The sequence below is a fragment of the Hemibagrus wyckioides genome, linkage group LG14 (assembly GCF_019097595.1).
Source record: "Hemibagrus wyckioides isolate EC202008001 linkage group LG14, SWU_Hwy_1.0, whole genome shotgun sequence".
NCBI lineage: Eukaryota > Metazoa > Chordata > Actinopteri > Siluriformes > Bagridae > Hemibagrus > Hemibagrus wyckioides.
In genome coordinates this window covers 18,289,703-18,312,639 of record NC_080723.1, presented here as the reverse complement: position 1 = coordinate 18,312,639, position 22,937 = coordinate 18,289,703, and the positions used below count along the sequence as shown (strand labels likewise).

At 39.4% G+C, this 22,937-nt stretch overlaps 1 protein-coding gene across 3 annotated transcripts; it reads left to right on the top strand.

Moving 5' to 3' along the window:
* Positions 1 to 2,773: 2,773 nt before the first annotated feature.
* On the top strand, positions 2,774 to 22,048 carry rgs14a (regulator of G protein signaling 14a). Of its 3 annotated transcripts, none has more exons than XM_058408183.1 (14): positions 2,774 to 2,907; positions 6,658 to 6,679; positions 8,436 to 8,605; positions 10,765 to 10,857; positions 13,920 to 14,063; positions 14,167 to 14,313; positions 16,089 to 16,167; positions 16,268 to 16,368; positions 16,516 to 16,719; positions 16,901 to 16,995; positions 18,012 to 18,138; positions 18,284 to 18,365; positions 19,258 to 19,338; positions 21,163 to 22,048. In XM_058408183.1, exons 3-14 carry the CDS (start codon positions 8,444 to 8,446, stop codon positions 21,450 to 21,452), a joined length of 1,605 nt encoding a protein of 534 aa, XP_058264166.1. In that variant the 5' UTR covers positions 2,774 to 2,907; positions 6,658 to 6,679; positions 8,436 to 8,443; the 3' UTR covers positions 21,453 to 22,048. The 3 variants fall into 3 exon arrangements, with proteins under 3 accessions (XP_058264166.1, XP_058264165.1, XP_058264167.1); XM_058408182.1 differs by lacking the exon at positions 2,774 to 2,907 and adding an exon at positions 3,970 to 4,252; XM_058408184.1 differs by lacking the exons at positions 2,774 to 2,907; positions 6,658 to 6,679 and adding an exon at positions 6,698 to 8,248.
* Positions 22,049 to 22,937: the final 889 nt, after the last annotated feature.

Genomic DNA, 22,937 nt, shown 5'->3' with positions numbered 1-22,937 from the left:
AGGGGGGGATTATGGTGTGGGGTTGTTTTTCAGGAGCTGGGCTTGGCCCCTTAGTTCCAGTGAAAGGAACTCTGAATGCTTCAGCATACCAAGACATTTTGGACAATTCCATGCTCCCAACATTGTGGGAACAGTTTGGAGCTGGCCCCTTCCTCTTCCAACATGACTGTGCACCAGTGCACAAAGCAAGGTCCATAAAGACATGGATGACAGAGTCTGGTGTGGATGAACTTGACTGGCCTGCACAGAGTCCTGACCTCAACCCGATAGAACACCTTTGGGATGAATTAGAGTGGAGACTGAGAGCCAGGCCTTCTCGTCCAACATCAGTGTGTGACCTCACAAATGCGCTTCTGGAAGAATGGTCAAAAATTCCCATAAACACACTCCTAAACCTTGTGGACAGCCTTCCCAGAAGAGTTGAAGCTGTTATAGCTGCAAAGGGTGGACCGACGTCATATTGAACCCTATGGATTAGGAATGGGATGTCACTTAAGTTCATATGCGAGTCAAGGCAGGTGAGTGAATACTTCTGGCAATATAGTGTATCTGTCTGTCTATCTAATCTATATATCTATCTGTCTGTCCGTCCGTCCGTCCAATCTATCTATTATCTAATATCTATCTATCTATCTATCTATCTATCTATCTATCTATCTATCTATCTATCTATCTATCTGTCTAATCTATCTATCTCTATCTGCTTGTTTGCTTTGCAATGTAAACATGATTTTTTTTTTTTTTTTTTGAAAACTTGTTTTCTGTAGAGATTGGGTTTTTGTAGTAATTTAGTTTCACATATTCCCCCCGTGTACAGGTTCCCCGTGACCTGAGGATAGATCGGATAAGCGGTACAGACAATGAAATGAAATGAAAAAAAAAAAACATTCACTCTGGGCCTTCCTCCAGGTCTTCCGGTTTCCTCCGACCTCCTAAAAACAGGTGGACTGGCAAAGAGAAGGATCCTATCTGTACCTCATGTTACTGGGACAGAGTGAATACACCTGACCCTAAGCAGGATGAAGCAGTTCGTCAAAGTGAGTTAGTTTGTAAAAAGTGCTTTTATTCTGACGTTAATTTCCAGTATTGACTGTTTTTTTATTTTCTGTTATAGAAACAGAAATAGCAAAACAACTTCATCTAACATACCTGATATCAGGTAAACAAAAAAAAGAAAAAGAAACACCTCTACAATGTGGAAAGGCTTTTTTTCCCCCCTTCAACTTGACTGTTCCTCGTGTTGTCCAGCAGAGGGCGCTGTATTTCACAAGAAAATAACAGGCATCTTCACTGTTCAATTTCCTCTCGCTAATTAGACTTCATTAAAGTAGCTGCTGCCAGCACAGGTGTGAAAACTTCCAGATGAGGCTAAACACGTCAGTAAACATCTTCATCACCCAGTTAAACAAATTCAATCAGGTTTGCCTTCTTATTTTGCTTTAGCGCCACTAACAGAGACAATATGGTGGCATTCAGGGGTTTGACACGGGCCGTCATTTCCGGCTCCACCACCTCGGCGTGGATTAGGAAAAAAATCCGAGTGAATTTTAATAAAATGCTTCAAAAAGAGCGCAAGGTGAGTTCACCGGATCTCATTTTAATGCTACATCCATGTTACTTTTATTATGTAATGTGTAAAAAAAAAAAACACTGACAGTTAAAAGATACAAATAATTTATTTTACATTTTTATTTATTTTTTACGCTTTTTACTCTGAAGAGACAAACTGAATACTTTTTTTTTTAATACCACAGAAGAATGTTTAATAGTAATGATTAATATGAAGTACCGGATATTTTATTTACTGCTTCATACTTTGGAGAAGAGAGTACACACATTTCTACCTGAATATCCACATCAAGTTGATTCTCAGACTGCGCATGCGCGGTTTATCGGCTCAGGGAGAAAAGTATTGAAAAACGTTAATAAACAAATCCAAGTCCATCCTAATCGGTACACTAGAACCTGCCTTCTGTGTGATAAAACATTTTATGACTTTCTACTTGGAATAATACAGATATTAACCTATGTTTAAAATATTTACGAAACGTAAAACAAAAATGCTCAAACAAATCTTTTCTTAAAAATGTATTAGTTGTTGTGTTCTCTTCTCTCCTCTCGTCTTGTCTTCCCTTCTCTCGTCTTCTCTTCTCTTCTCTTGTTTTGTCTTCTTGTCTTCTCTCATATTGTCTTCTCTTCTCTCGTCTTCTCTTTTCTTGTCTCTTCTCTTCTCTCGTCTTCTCTTTTCTTGTCTCTTCTCTTCTCTTCTCTCGTCTTCTCTTTTCTTGTCTCTTCTCTTCTCTTCTCTCGTCTTCTCGTCTTCTCGTCTTCTCGTCTTCTTTTCTCTTTTCTCTTTTCTCTCGTCTCGTCTCGTCTCCTCTCCTCTCCTCTCCTCTCCTCTCCTCTCCTCTCCTCTCCTCTCCAAGATTTATATTAGAGAGGATTGCAGAGGATCAGGAGTTTTTTCCCCAGGAATGCTGGGTGTGAGGTGGGAATACACGCCGGATGGGACACCAGTCTATCACTCGCACACATTTCTTAAGGCAATTTAGCATCACAAATCTGACTACTGGCATATTTTTCAGAAGCTTTGTTGTGTTGAGAACATGCACAGAAACTCCAAACAATCCCCAAACTAATCTGCAGATCAAACCAGGAGTTATTCCTTAATACCAGATAAATATTTAGTTACGGGAACCTCCCTTGCAAAATATCGGAACCTCTCTAAACCAACATGATTCACAGGAAGTTGAATCATCCATTTATCAGGAAGATGACGAGTCACTGATGGACGAGTTGATGAAATTACCATTTGACTATTTTTGGTGCTTTCGCAAGCTTACACCGTGTGTTCTGAGGAATGGCTGTGGATCCACTGCGTCTGTGACCGGATAAAGAATAATTTTAGTAAGTAATTATTAAACCAAAATTATGTATTTGAGTTGGACTGTTCGTTTGATTCCTAATGCGAAAAACGAGGTTTTATCAAAACTGGAACTGCTAAAGTAAACAGTGAGAACAACTGTAAGAGAATACACTTGACTTAAGCCAAATAAATAAATAGAGATTATATGTTCTCTGTTTAAAATATCAGCTTTGCTAGCAAGCGTTCTCTAGCATTGCTCAGCTTTCCTGCCAGTTTACACTTGTTGCTTTTAGGCAAAAAAAACTAAGCACCAAAGTTTTAAGGTACTTCATGTTTAACTGCATCATTACAGTTTATACCACAGCACTGTTGTATTATCGATTCTTCTTTCTGAGACCTGTATGGCAAAATGATAACTGATCTTTAAAAGAGTGTGTAATTGTTTCTACGGTACATTTTTCACTCAAGGAGACATTTATTTAGCGTTACTGGAATGATGCGGCCATGTTGGCACATTGTAAAAGGCAGAAGTCTGAGTGTATTTTCGAGTCAGATGACAAGGTAACAGAAACAAGACAAGCTGTAGTTTATTTTATCATCAAGTATACAGGGGCTGAAGAGTGAAATGACTATTTGTAGGCACTGTTACACAAGCAAATAACAGGAAATAACTCATTTTGCAGACTTAAATGTCACTAAAAATATCTGATGTGCTTTGTGTGAATCGATGGATGTAGTATAAGAGGAATAAAGCACTACAAGATGCACTGTTATTGGAAGTTAAATTACTTTAAGATGGTAAAAGTGACCGCTCCATGGCACCACACCACCCTACTGTTGATTATTTTCCTGCAATGGTACACGCTGTCCTGTTTTTATTTTTCGGTCACAGCAGTGTTGGATTAGCTACTGACTAAGGCCCTTCAATACACTATAATCTCCCTGTGCTGTAAAAATATAGAGAGTAAAAATATTTTGCATGTCTATTGGACATCCCTGCTGACAAATCAGAAAGTCGTCCGAGCGGGTGTGTGTGTGTGTGTGTGTGTGTGAGTGTGAGTATGCGGTGATATCGATGTGCCTGGAGGGCCTGACTTTGGCTTGTGGTTACATGTTTAGGTTCTTTTATGCTGCAGCGTGTATCACAGAGTTGCCCAACAAGGTCAAGAACAAGTTTTGTTTTAGTCAGAGCAGCCACTTCCCCTTGTGGTGTGTTGCTATGGCAAGACTTCCCTTCGGAACAGGAAGTGACAAGCCGTGCGAAGTAACGGGGCGTGAAGTAACAGAGTAGGGTGTGCTCGCTTTCTGGTGAGGTGTCCTCACTCTCAGCCGGATCCAGCCATGGCCAACAAGCTGAAAACTCTGGCAGTGCCAGCCAATAATCTGGTAAGTGGAAACCTCTCCTGCATTATGAAGACCTTTCTTTTGTGGGAAATAGATGACAGGGAAAGCTTTGACAAGTTTAACTACAAGCAGTTTTGGTTTTGCAGCGTCTCCATCGATTTACAGTTGATGCTTGCCGTGACTGCTTTGTCAAACTGCTTACTGGCAGTTAAACCTCCGACATGGGAGGAAAGTAAACTGTTAGAGCAGGAACTGGACAAATTTAGTTCATTTGGTTACATTTTAAGGATGTGAAAAAGAAACCTGAATGCTTGGACTGAGCAAAGACAAGATATATAATTGTGTATGATTTTATGTGGTGCTTGTTGAAGCATAGAACTAATCATCTGATAATGCTGTAGCGTCGAGTGCAAAGGTTTCTGCACCCAGGTGTTCGTTTATTATTGTAAGGAATGCAAATAAAAATCCCAATCGGTGAATGTTAAATTTTGTCTGGGGTCTTAAAAGAAAATCAAAAGTTTGTGCCCCTCCTTTCTAACTTCTTTAATAAGTTGTATGCCCACTGCTTGGCATCAGACTTCTCACAGCTGGATCTCCAGTTATAACGTTCACGTCTTCTCTATTGACCTGTTCAGACAGGTTGCTCGGCCCATTTATCTTGTCGTATCCCTTCCATGCTGTGTCTGCAGAGCTGTAGAAAGAAAGACTTCTAGTGCTGGGGATATGTACTTGGTTTTAAATAGCAGGACATGCGCACGTCCATTTGGGCAGCTTTGTAGCTAAAAATGTAAAGCATGGGATCTTTTTTTTTTTTTTTTTTTTTCCCTTCCCTCAAACCAACCATCAGCTGCAAAGCCAGGATTCGAAATAATTTTACGCAAGAATATAATTTAGTTTTGGTCTCCTAACTCTTTTCTCTAACCAAACAAATAACCTTGCGTCTCTTTCCCTAAGCAAAAAATGCACAAATAGAGTTCTTCTGCGTGCGTTTTGCTGATTCCACGGCATTATCTAGGGTTGTGGTGGGCACGATGATCATTAACAGATATGCGGCGTTGTGCAGCGCTCACACTCGTACAGTCAAGAACAAAAAAAAAATCTGTGGTTTCATAACAGTAAGATTGCTGAGGCAGTTGTTTGTGCTCATGTCTGACTGATGAAACACGAATCGGAGCAAACGAACAATATTTTCTTTGCCTTTATGCTGATGACTGCATTTACACGCAATACAAAGGGGTCAATCGGACAATTCCCCCCCCCGTTTAAAGACACTGCTTTGGCCTAAACAAACAGTGAATGCAGAGGAATGACTTCAGGGTAAAAAACATGCTGGGGCACGCCGAGGCGGAGAAAATAAACAGCGGGGTGGTGCGATGCGACCTGATGCAAAATGGACTCGCTGTTATTCCAAGAAAGTGATTCATTTCAAATAAAAACATGTGCTGAAGTGTTTTATTATATATTATATATAATTATATATATATATATTAATATACATACATACATACATATATAGCACAAGCAGATAGCCAACCTTAACATCTTCTCACTTTAATAAAGAATCTGTTGTCCATTTATAGATATGTTGGAAAAATTGTTTTTTTGAATTTAATACAAATACAGCTTTTCATGAAACTCCTGAAAATGTTCATTTGGAGAAAGACACACAGCTGTTAAAAAGGTCTAACACAAGTAGCACCATAACTTCAGAAGGAGTGCAAAAGTTTGTGCACCTCGAAGACGGATTTCCTTCCTATCTGCAAACTTTTTTTTGCGTTTTAAGGTTGTTTCTCCGTTATCAGTAACAAATACCTTGAAATGTATTTTCATATCTATTTCTAAATCTATTTCTAAACGAGATGCACCAAATATTCTCTAGTTGCTTGTCTGCTCACCTTTCGCTTTTATGAGGAGTTTAATCAAATTCCACCTGATATGTTTAAGACTCTGCCATGTTGTCCATCTTGAAATACAGTAACTCTTGCAACTCTGATGGATCTGTGATCGAGAGCTTCTTTTCTAGCCCTTTGACTGTTGGTATGGTCTTTTATTTTTGGAACATTGCAGAATACACCCCCTTTTAACTTCATGGGTGTGTAAACTTTTGCACTCAAGCATAGAATTGAACTGCATTAACCAGTGCACCATTATGAAGGGGAATTTGCTACGGTTAGCTGACAGCAGAAGAATGAGGGTGTCATTGATGATCCTGCGTGTGAGAACGGGGTCAGATGTGTCAGTCATGAAAAGTGTGGTGATGATGAAACGCCCGCTTCCTGTGTAACACAGCTGCCACTCTGCTGAGCACCTCGAGTGCAGAAGCAAACCGTTCAGCTGTCTGGGAGACGATATCCTGTTGTCATCACACCGCTTTACCTCAATTCATGCATGCTCTTTTGTTCTATAAACTCCCTGTATGACTTTGTATCTCGTGTGTTTTCTTGCAGACGCAGGCAGTTTCGGATGGAGGTAAGTGCAAACTGAATTCTGAAGTTGCATCCTCTTCTGCTGATCGTGTTTAATCTGCACTTCCTGTAGAATCCCACTCCTGATTTCAGTTTGAAAGGCAACGGCTTGCTTAGGATTATTTATTTATTTTTTTAATAAAGCATAAAGTGATGGATGTGTGGGTTTAGCATGCATTACAGTACTAATAATCAAGTTGTAAGAGTTGGGTGAAGAGCAGAAACTCTCACTGCAGCAGACAGATGGCACTGAAGAAGAATTCTGCCAAACTTAGAGAGAAGGAGGAGGAAAAGATGACATGATTAATAAACTGAATGCGTACTTAAGCCCAGGCCACACTGCAAGATTTATATCGTCTGAACCGATGTTGATATGATGATGACAGATTTCACAGATTGTTCTCATGGATCATCCTTCAGTTGTCAGACTCCTCCTACACGACAAGAATAAACACACCACACACTTTCAGATTAGGAGTCCTGACAAATCGGGGGCGGTGGTGGCTCAAGTGGTTAAGGCTCTGGGTTGTTGACTGGAAGATCGGGGGTTCAAGCTCCAGCACCGCCAACTTGCCACCGTTAGGCCCTTGAGCAAGGCCCTTAACCCTCTCTCCTCCAGGGGTGCTGTATCATGGCTGACCCTGCGCTCTGACCACAACCTTCAAGGATGGGATATGCAAAGATATACATTACAGCACAGTGAAATTCTGTGTGACAAATAAAGGCCATTTCTAAATCAGGCCAAATCTGTAAACCTGCAATGTTGGAGACTTTCTCGAGAACAAATATCTTCTGATAAAATATCGGACGAATTTGCACTGTGAATTACAAACATTTTAAGGATTTCTTTTCTCGTTAACCCCACCACGCCCACTGGACACAAAGCCCCGCCCCTTGGAATCACTGGTGGCTGGCAGATTTCATACAAGATACAAACCCTAGTTAGTTAAAAACCCTGAAACACCAAATAATTTCTTCACTCTGTCGTTTCGTTACGTTTGTTTTCTAAAACAAAAAGCAACACACAAGTCAAATCAACGTATTATTCTATGTGAATGAAGAAACGGGTTCGATATTCCCAGCCTGTGCTACATATTCCAGCACTCAAAAGTCTTGTAAAAATATTTCTAATATGCGTGTTATGGCCCTTTATCACCGTCCTTAAAAAGAATTACTGACCTAGTATACAAATTCTCCAAAATGCACATTGATATTAAATATTGCTCACATATCGTACGTAGCAGAGTTTCTTCTGTGTATAGTTTTAATGAGATTTTTGGAATTTATTATAAATGAAATAAGTACAAATGTCAGGGAATGTCAAAACATCTCCGGGATCCAAAAAAACTACCCCAAACTCCTGCGAATTAATGATCCGTTTACTTGAACAGGAGTAAAGTAGCTAGATAACTTTATCACATTTACGGTCAGTCAGTTTGTCCGCAGCGTCCTGGTTTTCCGCACGAATATAGTGGCTATGTGTTTTAAAGCTTTTTGTTTTTTCAAAAGCGTGTAATCATGATGGGATGTCTATAGCATGACTGATGGGAGAGATGTAAATAAAATCCAGGAGGTATCTGTTCTCTTTTTACAGCTATGTTTAACAATTGGTATTTTTAAATGTTCCAGATATTTCCGTTATTCATAATAGTGAAAACGATAAAACATTTGAAAGAAATAATTAAAAAAAAAAATCATATTTAAGCCTGTCTGTAACTCTGTACGTTGTGTTTTACACATTTTTCTCTTTCTCTCTGAAGAGTTGAACATGTCGAGGTTGTCGGTAACAGGCAGCAGCCCGAGTCTGAGCAGTGGCTCTGCTGGAGGAGAACTTCCTCAAAGTGCAGACGGTCCGGCCAGCAGGGTGGTCAGCTGGGCCGTGTGCTTCGAACGCCTGTTGGAGGACCCGGTCGGAGTGCGATATTTTACCGTAAGAGCTCGTACCGGACTTCTCACCTCAGTCAAAAAAAAAAAAAAAAAACTTAAAAAACTACAGAATTAGAAAATGGACGTAAGATACACTACCAGTCAAAAGTTTGGACACATCTTCTAATTCCATGGTCTTTCCTGATGTTTATTTCTTTCTACATTGTAAAACAATGCTGAAGGCGGCTGAAATACACAATAATGTCCTTTGAACAGTTGATATTGAGATATGTCTGCTACTGATGCTCTGTAAAGCCTTCATAACGGCTCTAATCTGAGGTGCTGTTCATTGGTGATTTCTGAGGCTGGTAACTCTAAATGAACTTCTCCTCTGCAGCAGAGGTACAGTAAGTTTTGGTCTTGCTTTCCTGGGATGGTCTTCATGTGAGCCAGTTTCATCATGGTGCTTGATGGGTTTTGCAAATGCACTTGACAATACAGTTCTTACAAGAACTATTCCAGAACACCTGACCTTCTTGTCTTAAAATAACAACTGACTGTTTTTTGTTGTCATTACATATGGATTACTTAAGTCCATGTGTGTTGTTTCATAGTTTTGAAATCTCCAGTATTGTTCTAGAATGTAGAAAGTAAATCCCTAAACAAAAAACATTGAATTAAAAGGTGTGTCCAAACTTTTGACTGGTAGTGTGTATGATTTTTAAACAGAAACTAGAAATAAATGTGTCTAACTGGAATAAGCAGATCATGATCACTTTGCATGGACACATCTAATTAAGCTAATTTCTGTTAATTTTAATTTCTAACTGCCAATAGTGGGCAAACTTCAATAATAAATCAATAATAATAATAAACTGGCAGTGTATAGAATGAAGACGTTCACTGCATTGAAGCCTATAGTATCGTTTATCTTGGTGTCATTTTTACCCTTCCAACTGCCCCTTATATGCCTCCCAAACCCCTTCCAGCTATACTGTATTGACCACCCAACTGCACCATATACACCAGCTAACAGGTCCAGCAGGTTTCCACCTATTTATATTCCTGATTGATTGATGGGTGGCTGATTGAATTATTTATCTGAGAGTATGTCTGGAAGAAAAATAAATCATTTTTTTTGCCATAAATTTTGGTCTGACTTCTTAGAGGTCATGAGATTCAACACTGTAAACGTGTGCTGACGTTTTTACACAGATGGAGGATCACCGGCTGACGCCGTTCAGCTCCACTGTACATCTGAACGGGTCAGATCGGCTAGAAATAACTACTCTTCGATCCAAACATCTCTAAACTGGAAGTGTAAAAGATCGACTAAAAAAAGGTTTTTAAATTTCTCAGAACGTTCTGCGTCCCAGTGTCGTCGTCTTTTTCCCCCCATCGGTCAGCATATCTGCTTGAGTCATAGTGGTTAATGCTTCATTTCATCCAGCTCACAGCTGCTTTGTGAAACAGTCATCAGAAAACATTAACACTAATGTGACATTACAGATGGGAGTCAGCACTGTGGCTGTATGAGGTTAATATAATTATCTGGATTGTCTCCCAATGATCAGGATATTTAGCGGTACATCCTGTTCATCTGGTTTCCATTGCTACATGTTATGCTGTTACATTAACAAAATGGCACTTATATTCTGCAAAGGATACGGGGGCAAAGGATATAACATTTCCTACAAAACAAAAGCATTTGTAAGTGTGGATTTTGTGGGCACTCATTCTGCACTGCTACATAATTTCTCTCAATGAAGTAGGCAAGAAAAGTGGTAGCTACATATAGATGAAAGAAACCTTTTAATAGATATTGTATTAATATCTGCGAATTCTGAGTCATTACCAGCTTCCTGTTTAGCATGACCTGGCTGGTGGTGCAGCCCACGCTCTTTCCTTTACGCTTCTGTCCAGGAATTAAAAAAAAATAAATTTTTTTGTACAGATACAAAGCATTCTTAAAGCGCTGCTATTGATTTATGCAAACTATGAACCGAGTTAGCATGCTGTTAACTAAATAACTAGCATACTTTCAAATCAGAAACCAGCATTCTTACTCCAGTTTATTAATTAGCTACTGGATAGATAGAAACAAACAAAGGAAATGCACACCTTTCTGTTCATGCCAAAGACATGTTGCTTAAACGAACTTAATTGTCCACGTAGAGCATGCCGGAAAATATTTTATCAGATAAATGACACTTGTTTTCTCAGGCGTTTCTCAAATCAGAGGTGAGTGCTGAGAACATCCTCTTCTGGCAGGCCTGTGAGAAGTTCCAGAAGATTCCACCTACTAATCTGAATGAGGTAGGAATGTTATCATCATGCATGTGTGAATCACTCATTACTGACCTAAATTCCTACATTGTTTTTTCATGGTCCATCTGGATATTTTTTTGAGATCCGTTTGTCTTTTGATTTCCAAACATGTTAATCACACGGAACATAGCAGCAGGTGGTTTATAGGTGATCTTTCATAAAGCAGGCAATAGGCCGCAAAGCTTATTTTTCTGTTTCACATTCACCATCACTGGAGTTTTTCCTAGTTGGTGTGTTTGATTTAAAATCTGGAATATTTTTTGATTCTTGGATCATTTGATTATTTGATACAGAGTCGGGTGGGTGTTTGATTCGGAGTCGGGTGGGTGTTCGGTATTTGATTCGGAGTTGGATGGGCCGATTGATTCTATCAGGATAGAATCTTCATCACAGGATAAAAGTAATCAGTCAGAAGAACCTCTCAAAGGGTACAAGTGGATGCTTACATCAGTGCTTAACTTCTGGATGCCATGCAACACAGAGGAAAAAATGAAGAAAGTGTGGCACTTGGGTGTTTTGATTCGGAGTCGGGTGGGTGTTTGATTCAGATTCAGGGGGGTGTTTGATTCAGATTCAGGTGGGTGTTTGATTTGGAGTCAGTTGGGTATTTGGTGTTTGATTCAGAGTTGGATGGGCCGATGGATTCTATCAGGATATCTTCATCACAGGATAAAAGTAATCAGTCAGAAGAACCTCTCAAAGGGTACAAGTGGATACAAATGCCAGCGAAATAATCAAATGCCATCCACAATGCTTAACTTCTGCATGCCATGCAACAAATGAAGAAAGTGTAGCACTGTGGTCAGCGACTTCTTGTTTTACAGTCAGCTGGTTTCGTAGGGTTTCTATGAGAAACTTTTTAGCTGAATACAGATAAGCTACTTTTGCATTACCATGATCACACTGTAAAGCCAAACTGCATTGGTGTTAGTGGTTACATTTTTGAGTCCCCCACCCTTAATCCAGTCTGAGTTTGTGCAAGAATCTAATCTATGCCTTGTCCTTCTACCAGCTCCTCTAACATGCCTCCATCAGCTGAGTTTTACTATAAGAAGACCATAGAAAGTCATAACTCAGCACAAGGACGTATGTAGACTCCTGTGTTAGCAATCACGAATCATAAAATAGTCAGTTAAACTATGAATGACAATTTCCTGGAATTATACAAGTAACAATAATACAGTTATGAGTAAACACCCGGAAGAAAGGTTTACCTCAAATGGTAACCACAACATGAACACCAGTTATGAGTGTACACACAACACACACACACACACACACTTGTATGCATAAAAAGCTGAGGGTGTTTCACTATTGATGAAATGCTTTCAGACGAAGTCTATTGCCATGTTTAGAAATTGGTTCAGATTTATTGTCGTGCATGAAGATTGCTTTAAGCGTTTATATACTCTATGAAATTCTTGTGCTTGTTATACATGTCTCCCCAGACAGAGTAAAAATAAAACTGTGTAAACCAAAAGTGTCAGTGGGGAAATGTTGCACTTACAATACGAGGACAGTCAGAGTCTGATATCTCAACTCAAACCAGTAACATTATACATTTACACTGAACTTTTAAAGGTTGCAAGCAAAGCACTGAACCTTCTAGCATCCATTTAAAAAGTGGTCTTAAGAACGCGTTTTTTTATTGTGGTTGCCGATGTAGCAAGTAAAGCTGATTTTATCTTTTATCATATCTATTTTGGTCAAATTATATTTGGTCATTCATAAGAGCATGCAGAACCCGAAGCCATAAAATAATAAATAGGTTAGTTTAAGGTGAACAAGAGTTAAACGGTGCTTTGCAGTACACTTAAATGAATTTGAAGAAACAGAAAACGGAAAACAAAAAACACCCTAGTGCCAACTAAATATAATCCCAACAAATAACCGAGAAATGAAAACTGAGGGACTTCCGTATCAACGTTAAGATAAGTACTGAATCGCAGATCTGGCGCAGTGTATCTGTGGTTATGTAATCACAGCGGCATAATCGCTGACTACGGCTAGTTAACTATAAAATACAGCGTAGAAAATAAAACTATCATGAGACACTGAGTGGACAGAAAATCCACATAGTCGAGGTGATATAGCCAAATTGTTATTACTATATAGCACAAACAGAAGTCTACTAATTTGTATATAAAGACTAGCCAGACTTTGCAACTGGCTAATGATGCAAATTCCAACATATTGAACTAGACAATTAATAAATGCCTTACCTTCTCAGCAAGAAAAAAGATTTGCTGATTATTTCTGCCAGTCACTGCAAGGGTGTGGTGGTGTTTGATTTAGTCAAGCTAACATAAGATGTATGACTAGCACCAACATCATATGTAGCATATGGTCAATTATGGGAAATTTTAATATCGGTATTGTTACAGGACCCTCTAACCCAATAATTCTGGCTTTATTACAATGAAAATCTCATTAAAATGCATCTTTGTACCATATATAGTGTTTAACAATACTGATTAATATAGTGCATCATTAAAAAGTTCTCAGTGGAACCTCGGCATATGAATCGAATTCATTCTGGAGGCGAGTTCTTAAGGCGGAAATTTGTATTGCGAAATCCCATAAGAAATAATGTAACTGCAGGTAATCTGTTCCAGCCACACAAAAATATTAGCAATATTACCAATACCAAAAAATTGGTCAGACCACCCACGCCATCAATCTGTCAACAACAACAACAAAAATTCATGAAGAATCACGTAGCTTTCGAACGCATGACGAAGGCAACCTTGGTATCGTGGGTTGACTCTTTCGAAACAGCTTTCACCAACTGCAAAAAGGAAGCTGTAAAATTCGTAAACTCGCTTCACTTGGCTTTCCACTTACGCTAACGAGTTTTGAACGACTCCCAGACATATGCACGACTTGGCGCTCGGTTCGGATCGCAGTTTCCTTGCAAAATTTAAGTCGAAAATTCATAAGGGAGGTATGACGTTCCACTGTAATGTGATAAGTCACCATTTGGCCCAGTCGCATATCACTGATGTGAAAATCTGCTTGTTCCGTCTCTTCCTCTTCCTGTCTGTGTTCAGCTGAAGAAGCAAGCTCGCTCAATCTACGACCTGTATCTATCTGAGAGCTCCTTCAGCGCCGTGAACATAGACGACACGGCACGCATTAACGAAAGTGACCTGGACAAACCAACACCAGAAATGTTTAGCAAAGCCCAGCAACAGGTACACAACACACACACATGCAAATGATATATTGTATACAGTAGGTTGTGTAATGCTGAAGTCACTGGATTGCCTTCCTCTTTTTTTCTCCTTTCCTGGGCAGATCTATAAGCTGATGAAGTTTGATAGTTATGCACGATTCGTGCGCTCTACACTCTATCAGAACTGCATGCTGGCCAGTGTGGAAGGACGACCGCTGCCTGACCTCGAGCCTCAAAATAAGGCCATCACTCCAACCAGTGACAGGAAGGTGACACTGATTTAAATTTATTCACTCACTAGTAATGTTACCCTGCATTTCCACAAGCATATGCTTGAGGATGCATGGATTTGTTTTTTTTTCCTGCATGGGAGCATCATCAGGAGTGTATACAGTACATGCACTAGCCTGGTTTCATGTATTACTATAATATTAAAATACTTTCTTTATAAAAAACAGTACTACCATCTTACATTTACAGAGGCCATGCACTATTATATTTCTTTCTTTCTTGCTTTCTCTGGACCACAATTAAATTTTTTTCATGATATCGACATAAAAAGCTGTTTTCTCATGATCTTGACATACTTATCTCGTGATCTCGACATTAAAAACCAGTTTTCTCATGACACAATTGTACCGCTTGAAAATATCGCGCCTTGCGAATGTTTCTGGTGCATATCATGTGCCTGATCTCAAGTTTCAGACACGTATGTGGAAATTTTCAATCACTGATAGACATACAGCCGTTTCAGTCAGAGTGAGCCCCTGATCAAAGTCCGGGTGAATGCCATCATCCATGATGCTCCGTTACTGCGCTTTTGCTTCCTCTAGAACATGTTCAACGTCGAAAAAATAATGATCACAGGAAAAGAACTTTTTATTATATTATGTCATGATCATGAGGAAAACGGCTAGTTATCTTGTGATCACGAGAAAACAACCAAAATAATAATAATGCATGGCCTCTTAGGACTTCTGTACAAATTCACGAGTTCGTCTTGGACAAAAACGTTCTTGTATAACGTAGCTAGCATAATTAGGGTTAGGAATGAATCTAGGTGGAAGCAGGACTGTCGCTGTTTTGATACTCGATCCTGTTTTAGGTTTGAAAAAGAAAAGCAAAGTTCTGTGTGAGACAAGAGTCTATGGCTGATATGAACTACAGTGCAAGCATCCATTAGTTACTACAATGGACTTGCTTGTTTTTATGTCAGGTTTCTTTCTACATGGGATTTTTATGTCAGGATTTTGTTTTTATGTCAGGATTTCTTCTGCATGGGAGCATCATCAGAAACGTGTGTATGCGCTTGACTGGTTACTAAACTGCATTTAGTGAAAAATGTGTAGCTGAAGTTTTTAGAACTATTAATATAATATTAAAAACTACTTCATATTAAATGCACTAATATCATATTTCTTTATTTAAAAAATATTGTACTATCATCTGTTCAAGAGTTTTATCTCGTGCACAAAACAAGATACTTTTCCTTCAGACACTGCTGAAAGATTACTAATAATAAATAACTAAAATACCTTTAGAAAGGTGTCATGGATATATTTTGCCCAAACCTATACAGAGACTAAAGACTTGTTCAAGGTGTGACAGACAAGCTATCAGTGTGGTATCAAAATAGGAAATATCAGAACCTAAAAATGTCTGAAGGTTAGACCCACAGCGGAAAGCAGCAGCAGTTGATCTCCACCCACAAGACACCCACATGTCTGGAGCTACATCATGCTGATGGTGTTTTTTTGTTTGTTTGTTTTTAATTATTGTGCATTATAAAGCTGATATCAGGTATATTCTGCATCTCTTAATCCTTTTAAGTTCTCCTGGCAGAAAATTCTGCTTATTGGCAGCTTTTATTTATTTACATTTGTGGCATTATTGGCCCTTATCCAGAGTGGTTTACGTTTCTCATTTATGCGATAAGGCCCCAGCAGTGGCAGCTTTTAATTCTTATAGGATGCAAATTTTTGTGCTCTACTGTATCCATGTTAAGTGATGCCTGATGTGCTTCTTACTTTGTGTGTGTGCGCAGAACACAAGCGTGAAAACGCCATCGTCTGACAGCAAATCCAACAAAAGGAAGAAGCTTGAGAAGAGAGGTTCATGGGGAGGTACTGCAGGGCCACTTCTGGTGTTCTCACAACTTATAGATGCATAAGACAAAATGTATAACAATGGTGTGTGTGTGTGTGTGTGTGTGTGTATCGGCAGACATGTCTTACCGGCAGGTCACAGTGTCGAGGCAGGAGTCTCAGATCTCTGTGAAATCCAGCAGCAGTGTGGAGTTGGGGTCACTATCTAACAGATTAGAGGTGTGTGTGTGTGTGTGCATGCTCCCAAGCATACCATACTAAACACACTGGAAAAAACATGAATTTGCTGCAGTTTTTCAGCCAAGCATGTGTTCCGCGTTCACTTTCTGCACTAGATCTATTTACTATTTATCGTCTCTCTCTCAGGACGGCTGCTCGAGTCCTGAAGGTTCAGATCCGAACCCGCCTGCTCGAGTGGATAAATACTGCTGTGTGTTTTTGCCTGACGGCACAGCCAGCCTGGCGCCGGCTCGAGCCGGTCTGACTCTGCGAGACATGCTGAGTGGCCTGTGTGAGAAAAGAGGCTTCCCCATGAAAGACATCGTGATCTACCTCCAGGGCAAGGATAAGGTCACACACGCACTGCCCTGTTTTTACTGCATAACAAGTCTGCTGTCCATTCAATATTAATTGCACTAGCATGGAATTAAGTTACAGCCACCGCTTGGTGATATTGATGTAGACTGATGTTGTCTTAGCCTTTGCAGTAGCTGAATAATGTTCTCCTGTTGTGTTGTGGTGTTTTGTGCAGAATTTGTGCCTGAGGCAACAGCCTCTCTCGTTGGACCAGGACAGTTCTGTCCTGCAGGATCAGCAGGTCTCCCTGGAACTCAGAATAGCATTTACGTGAGTCTCTAAGTCACTGAAACCTTAGATAAAGCAGAAATGTATTTTCCATCATGTATTCAAGATGAATTACATGGGGGGGGGAAATAATAAAGAAAAAAGTCCAATAATAATAATTATAGACTGTTCATTTATTATTAGAATTAAACTTGGAACTGTTTCCTATTAGAAGACTATTCTATTAGAATTACTTTAACAAGTTAGTTCCTGTTATTGCTTACCTTATAGCAGCTATAACCAGATGTCCCCCCCCCCCCACACACACAAACACTACACAAACACAGCTTGTCATATTACCAAGACACCACAAAGCTCTCGCTCCTGAAGGCTTTATATGACTAAAAAAAACTCGCACAGCTTTATTTTCATAGCTGACTGAACATCTCCTTGCAGAAAACTTCATCTTGTCAATAATAATATGGGAAAAATTTATTTATAGAAAAGCCCCCCCCACTTCAAAAAAAGAATAAATAAATAAATGTTTCTATCTTCAAAATAAATGCTGTTATCGAACCCATTTCTGTTCCCTGAGATTCCCCAACTGCTTGTTCCCAAGGTGTTATCTGAAGGCGTTCTCTTCAGCCCCTGATGTTCTGTGTAAGGTTATCTGACAGAGGACAATCATCTCCTACTGAAAGTCAACAGAGTCCTGAATAATTTTATATCAGGCTTGCGGAGATGATGATGATGATGATGATGATGACGATGATGATGCTGATTGAAAATGAGCCCCATAAATCCATTCCCATTCTGCCAGCTGAAAAGAACACCATTGTACTGGGGGAAAAAAGCTTTACAGCTGTTTGTAGAGCATCTGCCGTAAACATCCCTTTTAATAGTTATAGAAATATTTAAAAGGCTCGTTCCTATATATTTTTAGAAACCTTACAGTCAGAATAGCTGCTGTTAAAGATAATGAATCAAGATTTTTCTGACCAATCAGATTCAAGAATTCACCCGTCTGTCTGTCTGTCTGTCTGTCTGTCTGTCTGATTTCTTTGTGTGTGCACATGTAGGTTGGAGATAGTGTTCACAGAAAAGACGATAGGCATCATGGCCAAATCGAGTAAGACTCTGGGAGACGCTGTTTACTCCGTCCTGCAGAAGCACCAGCTCCAACCACAGGATGCTGTCATTACCCTGGTGTGTGTTGTGAAATTCTTTGTCTAAATTATTGCTTTGCTTGATGATTTGCTTACAGTGTAACACTTGCCTTGGCAGTGTGTAGTTCTGTATTGCATTATCATTTCCTCTGACGCATCATAACCATCTTCTGTCTTTCTCTCAGAGTGGATCAAAAGAACCCTTGAACATGGACACCACCGTATTGCGCCTGGCTAACAAGACACTCTGTCTGGATAGAGTCAAAAGTGAGTCTGCGATCAATGAGACAAGTTGACCCCCCCAAAAAGTCCTATTTAAATGTCTTGACACTTTGCCGGTTCTCCTGTCCTCATGTGTTTAGCTTGTTGTATACATTTCAGCTCACAGACTCCTCTGTGGCCAAAACCCACTTCACATCCCATTAACCTTAACATCTCTGAGTCTCTCGGTCCTTACAGGCCAATCAGTGAGAGCTGGCACAGGAACTATACTTCAGCTTCTTTGCTGTTTTTGTTGTGCTAAAAAAAGCTGAGATTACTGGATTCTGCCCTGTTTGAGCCATGAAGATGGTTTATCGTTTGCTAGCTCCATCACATGTTTAGGACAGAAAGGTCCTATCTAACTACTTAAGAGGCTGGTTTAGGTTGGTTCCTCTGAGGAGCCCTTAACGGTTCCATGTAGAACCTGACAACAGAAGAACCTTTTGCAAATGGTGGAACTGGAACAACTTTTAGCAGACTAGAGTAGACTTTCTAAACAAGCCTTGAACCTTCTACCTTCCTTCCTTGCTTCCTTGTTTCCTTGCTTCCTTACTTCCTTCCCTTCCCTTCCCTTCCCACACTTTATTACATGTTAAAAATCTGTAACATCAATTCCTCTCCAGTCCTTAGTTTCCTTCATCCCCAACAAGAACCAGGTTAGGTTTGTGAGCAAGTGACAAGTCTTTTCTTCAGGAAACTTGCTTCAAAACGTCTGTAAAGTCTCACAGAACACAAACACCGGGCATTGAATTCTTTTCTTAATTGTATATTGATGTATCAAACATTTATCATCCTATATATAATGTGAGAAATGATGAATTCTCTACACCACTATTAATCTGGTGGTGTAAATTATCACTTCATGGTGTAAAGTTTATTTTATTTTGTGCTGCTCTAGGTTCAGGCGGTGGCGAAGTCAAGGGAAATCCAGCTGTAGACCGAAGCCGAACAGGCACCAAGCCCAAAAACGAGATGGACGGTAAGCACTGTCAACATTTCGCTTATTGTTACTCACCACATAAACAGTAAAGGCAGCACTGTGCTGCTTGGATTCACTGCCATAGACTTTACATTGTGACTGCTGGCATTTAGCATTGGCGAATTTTTCACTGACGACATTGAAAGATGTTGCTGTGTACTAGCAGTAGTTATCTCACAGTCTCACATGATTGTTTACGGCCAATTGGCAGTTTATTAGGTACACCTTTCTTTCTGATACGCATAGGAATAGTGAGCCAGCCAGCCAGCCAGTTTGTGGCCTAATATATGATCGGCAATCGACTGATAAAACAAAATACGATGGCTGACGCAACAAAATGGAAGTTGGATCTTGCCACACATGCTGAAGAGAAAAAAAAATGCACTGAAGTGAAACATCATCACGTCTTTTCACTGTCTCGTGGCAAACCAATGGTGTTTTGCAAAGCTTGCACACTTTAAGGGAAACCAAGCAAAGGATTTCAACACCCGCTGTTAACCCAGTGGCAGCTCGTGGTTTTTGAAACAGGGGAAGTGCAGATGATGCGGAGAGAATACATGAGCTCGATTGCAGCACTATCAGCCATCCAAAAAAACTGCCCTAAGACAGATGCAAGGGCTTGTTTTTGCACAACGACTGAATATGTATTTATAAAAAAATTGCATTGGTCTGCACAAGTCTTGCTGTTTAAGGGGAACATCATTAACAGTGACTGGCATGTCTTGCAAAAAAGCAAGATTAGGCTAACTCTAATCAAGTACTCTAAGCAAGATTAGGTAACTCTGAGCTCTATATGACTCTGCACTTGACTGACCGGTGCTGATATCTTGAAGTCATTGAGTTCAACATGTTCATTACTGTTTCATTGATTTGAGCTGGCTTTGAAAATTCACCTCTAAAGCACCAGAGGAAACCTAGTAACCTGAGCGTTTTCTCCTGAGAGTTTTCTTCTCTAAAGTCTCACAGAACACCAACACTGGGCATTGGATTCTTTTCTTAATTGTATATTGATGTATCAAACATTTATCATCCTATATATAATATGAGAAATGATCAATTCTCTACACCACTATTACATACAGAAGCTTCATTATATTAGAACGTGCTGTAGACACCTACTGAAATGCCGTGACTGTCGTTCTATTATGCGTCTATGGACTTTTATGGAAGAACAAGCGGCGCAGGCTGTGCTGTCCAGCCAAAAACCATTAGCTTTAAACAAATGAACAGTATGATTATTGTAGTGAGAGATTTTATATATGGATTCTGTAAAATACTGGATTTTTCCAAGAGTAATGAATAACCTAGACCATTTTTTTTTTTACATTAAATAAAATCCCATGGCACACCACCAACCAAATATGGAGTTTTTCCATTCCTCTGCTGGTCACTACATCGAATGCTAAGGTGTTCAACAATGGCAATTTATTTGTATTAACTAGATGATAATTTTTTGGATCAGTTAAATGTATTGGATAATCTCTCACGGCACACTTGTATGCCTTGGTACAGTGATTGAAAATCACTGACAGACATGTTTCATTGCTGCATCTTAATGTGGGTTGAGGAGTGGACGGGTTTCCCATGTAGTCTTAGTCATCAGCTGAGATCACATCTTCACAACCGAGTATGAAAAGCTAGCAGGAGTCAACCCGATAGTGAATCATGACCAAAGTGATCAAATGTGTTGCTTAATATCATCTACGCTACAAGCGTCATCTTTATGCTAGCATGGAACTGAGGCATGAGCCTCACCTACAAAAAAAAAAATCTGTCCTGTTCGACACCAGTCATCACGAACCTCTAATCTCTAACGTCTCTCAGGTCTGGTGGAGATGCTGACCCGCGTGCAGTGCAGCCGAGCCGACGACCAGCGTGGTTTATTAACCAAAGAACAACTGGAGCTGCCCTCATTCTTACAGATTCCCGCAGAGCAAAGTGGAGGAGGAGAGGGAAAGAGTGAACAGCGGGACCCTGAGAGCTGCTCGAGCAAGCACAAGAAAGCTGCGACTGAGAAGCCCTGCGTTAACGGAAATCATAAAGACTCTAATGGAGAGAAGAAGAAAAGAGAACAGAGTGTGCGTGCAAGCTCTGCCGATGGGACGACACTTTGAGTGTGTGTGGGTGGGTGTGTACATTGTATGTGTGGACCAGGCTTTATATCTATCATATCCCCCCCCCAAACAAGTTATTCAGTATGGATGCTGTATTAACAATAGAAAAACAAAAAGCAGCAAAGAGAACTAAGTGCAGAGACATGTGGATATCAGTATTGTGTATTTATTTTTTGTCCTTTAGTTGGTTTAGCATTATGAACAAGCATGCTCGTAAAATATTTATTTAGTGTCATGCACTTCGATGCACTTGCACATGCTTTATATGAAATTTTTATTCACATGAATTTTTCACTGGAATGAATTTGTCCTGAAAGAAAAGGAATGCACTCTTTGTAATAGTAAGATTTGTGCTGAATGTGTCTATTTTGTTCTCTGCACTGTTTACTTTGCTCTTTAGATCTAATTCAGCCTGATGCTGGAAGATGAGCTGTGAATGATCTCCATGTTTAATTAATTCATAAGCTACACTCACTCTTACTCGGAGGTCTTGATTAAAAGGGGGAGTACCTGTTTAAAGAAAATTATATCTGAACAAAGGCGGGGAAATGTCTGTGTTTAAAAGCTCAAGTAAAAAGTAAACAGTTTAAACTGAATTTAGTTGTTTGTGTTTTTGTTTATTTCATAAGACTTCAGGATTTATAAAAATAATTTAAAAAAAAAAGTGGTCAGGGTTTTTTTAAGACTTTGTTGTTCTAAAAATAAAAGTCTTTTTTTAAAGAAAGACCACTTTTTAATTTTTAAGACTTTATAATTATAAAAAATAAAAAGAAATGCTCAGGGTTTTTATTTTATTTTTTTTAATAATTTAAATAAATGGTGAAGGTGAAAATAGTAGGCAGTGCTTGCAGGATAAACGAAGCAGAGTATCTATTTTGAAAGATTATTTATTTATTTTTGGTTAACGGCGTTAGTAGAAGTGTTTCCTTCATATTACACCACAGCGATCTGCCAATGCTAGCAATTAATTTACAAAAACATGTACTGAAATATTTATTAATAGTTCTGTTGTGGCTTCCCAAAGAAACACATTATAGCATTATAACTGCTACACACATTCACAACACCTTTCTTTTCTCTTGCTTGGAGACAAATGGAGCTGGTTGTGTTATGAAGAAACTGCAATATCATGTATAAGATCCAACCCTCTAATCGATTTAATCTACAGCAGGAAATACCGTCAGAACTGCTGATTTCTCCGACCAATCAGAATGGAGACTTTAACCCTGCTGGAGTATAAATATAGTTAATGAATGAAGTGAATTTATAACTAGAGGAAATGGAAAAAGGAAAATGCTGGAAAAGAAATCGGAAATTTGAATTATACGGAATTATTAAGGAATTTCTAAAGGCTTTCCATCTCTGCAGATATCTCACTATTGTTCAAAATTAATGTCATGTGAGACCCGATGCTTCCCATTTCAGCAGCTGTGAGGAACCGGTCACTTCTCTCATCTAATTGATCAGTGCGGTGATTTTTTTGTT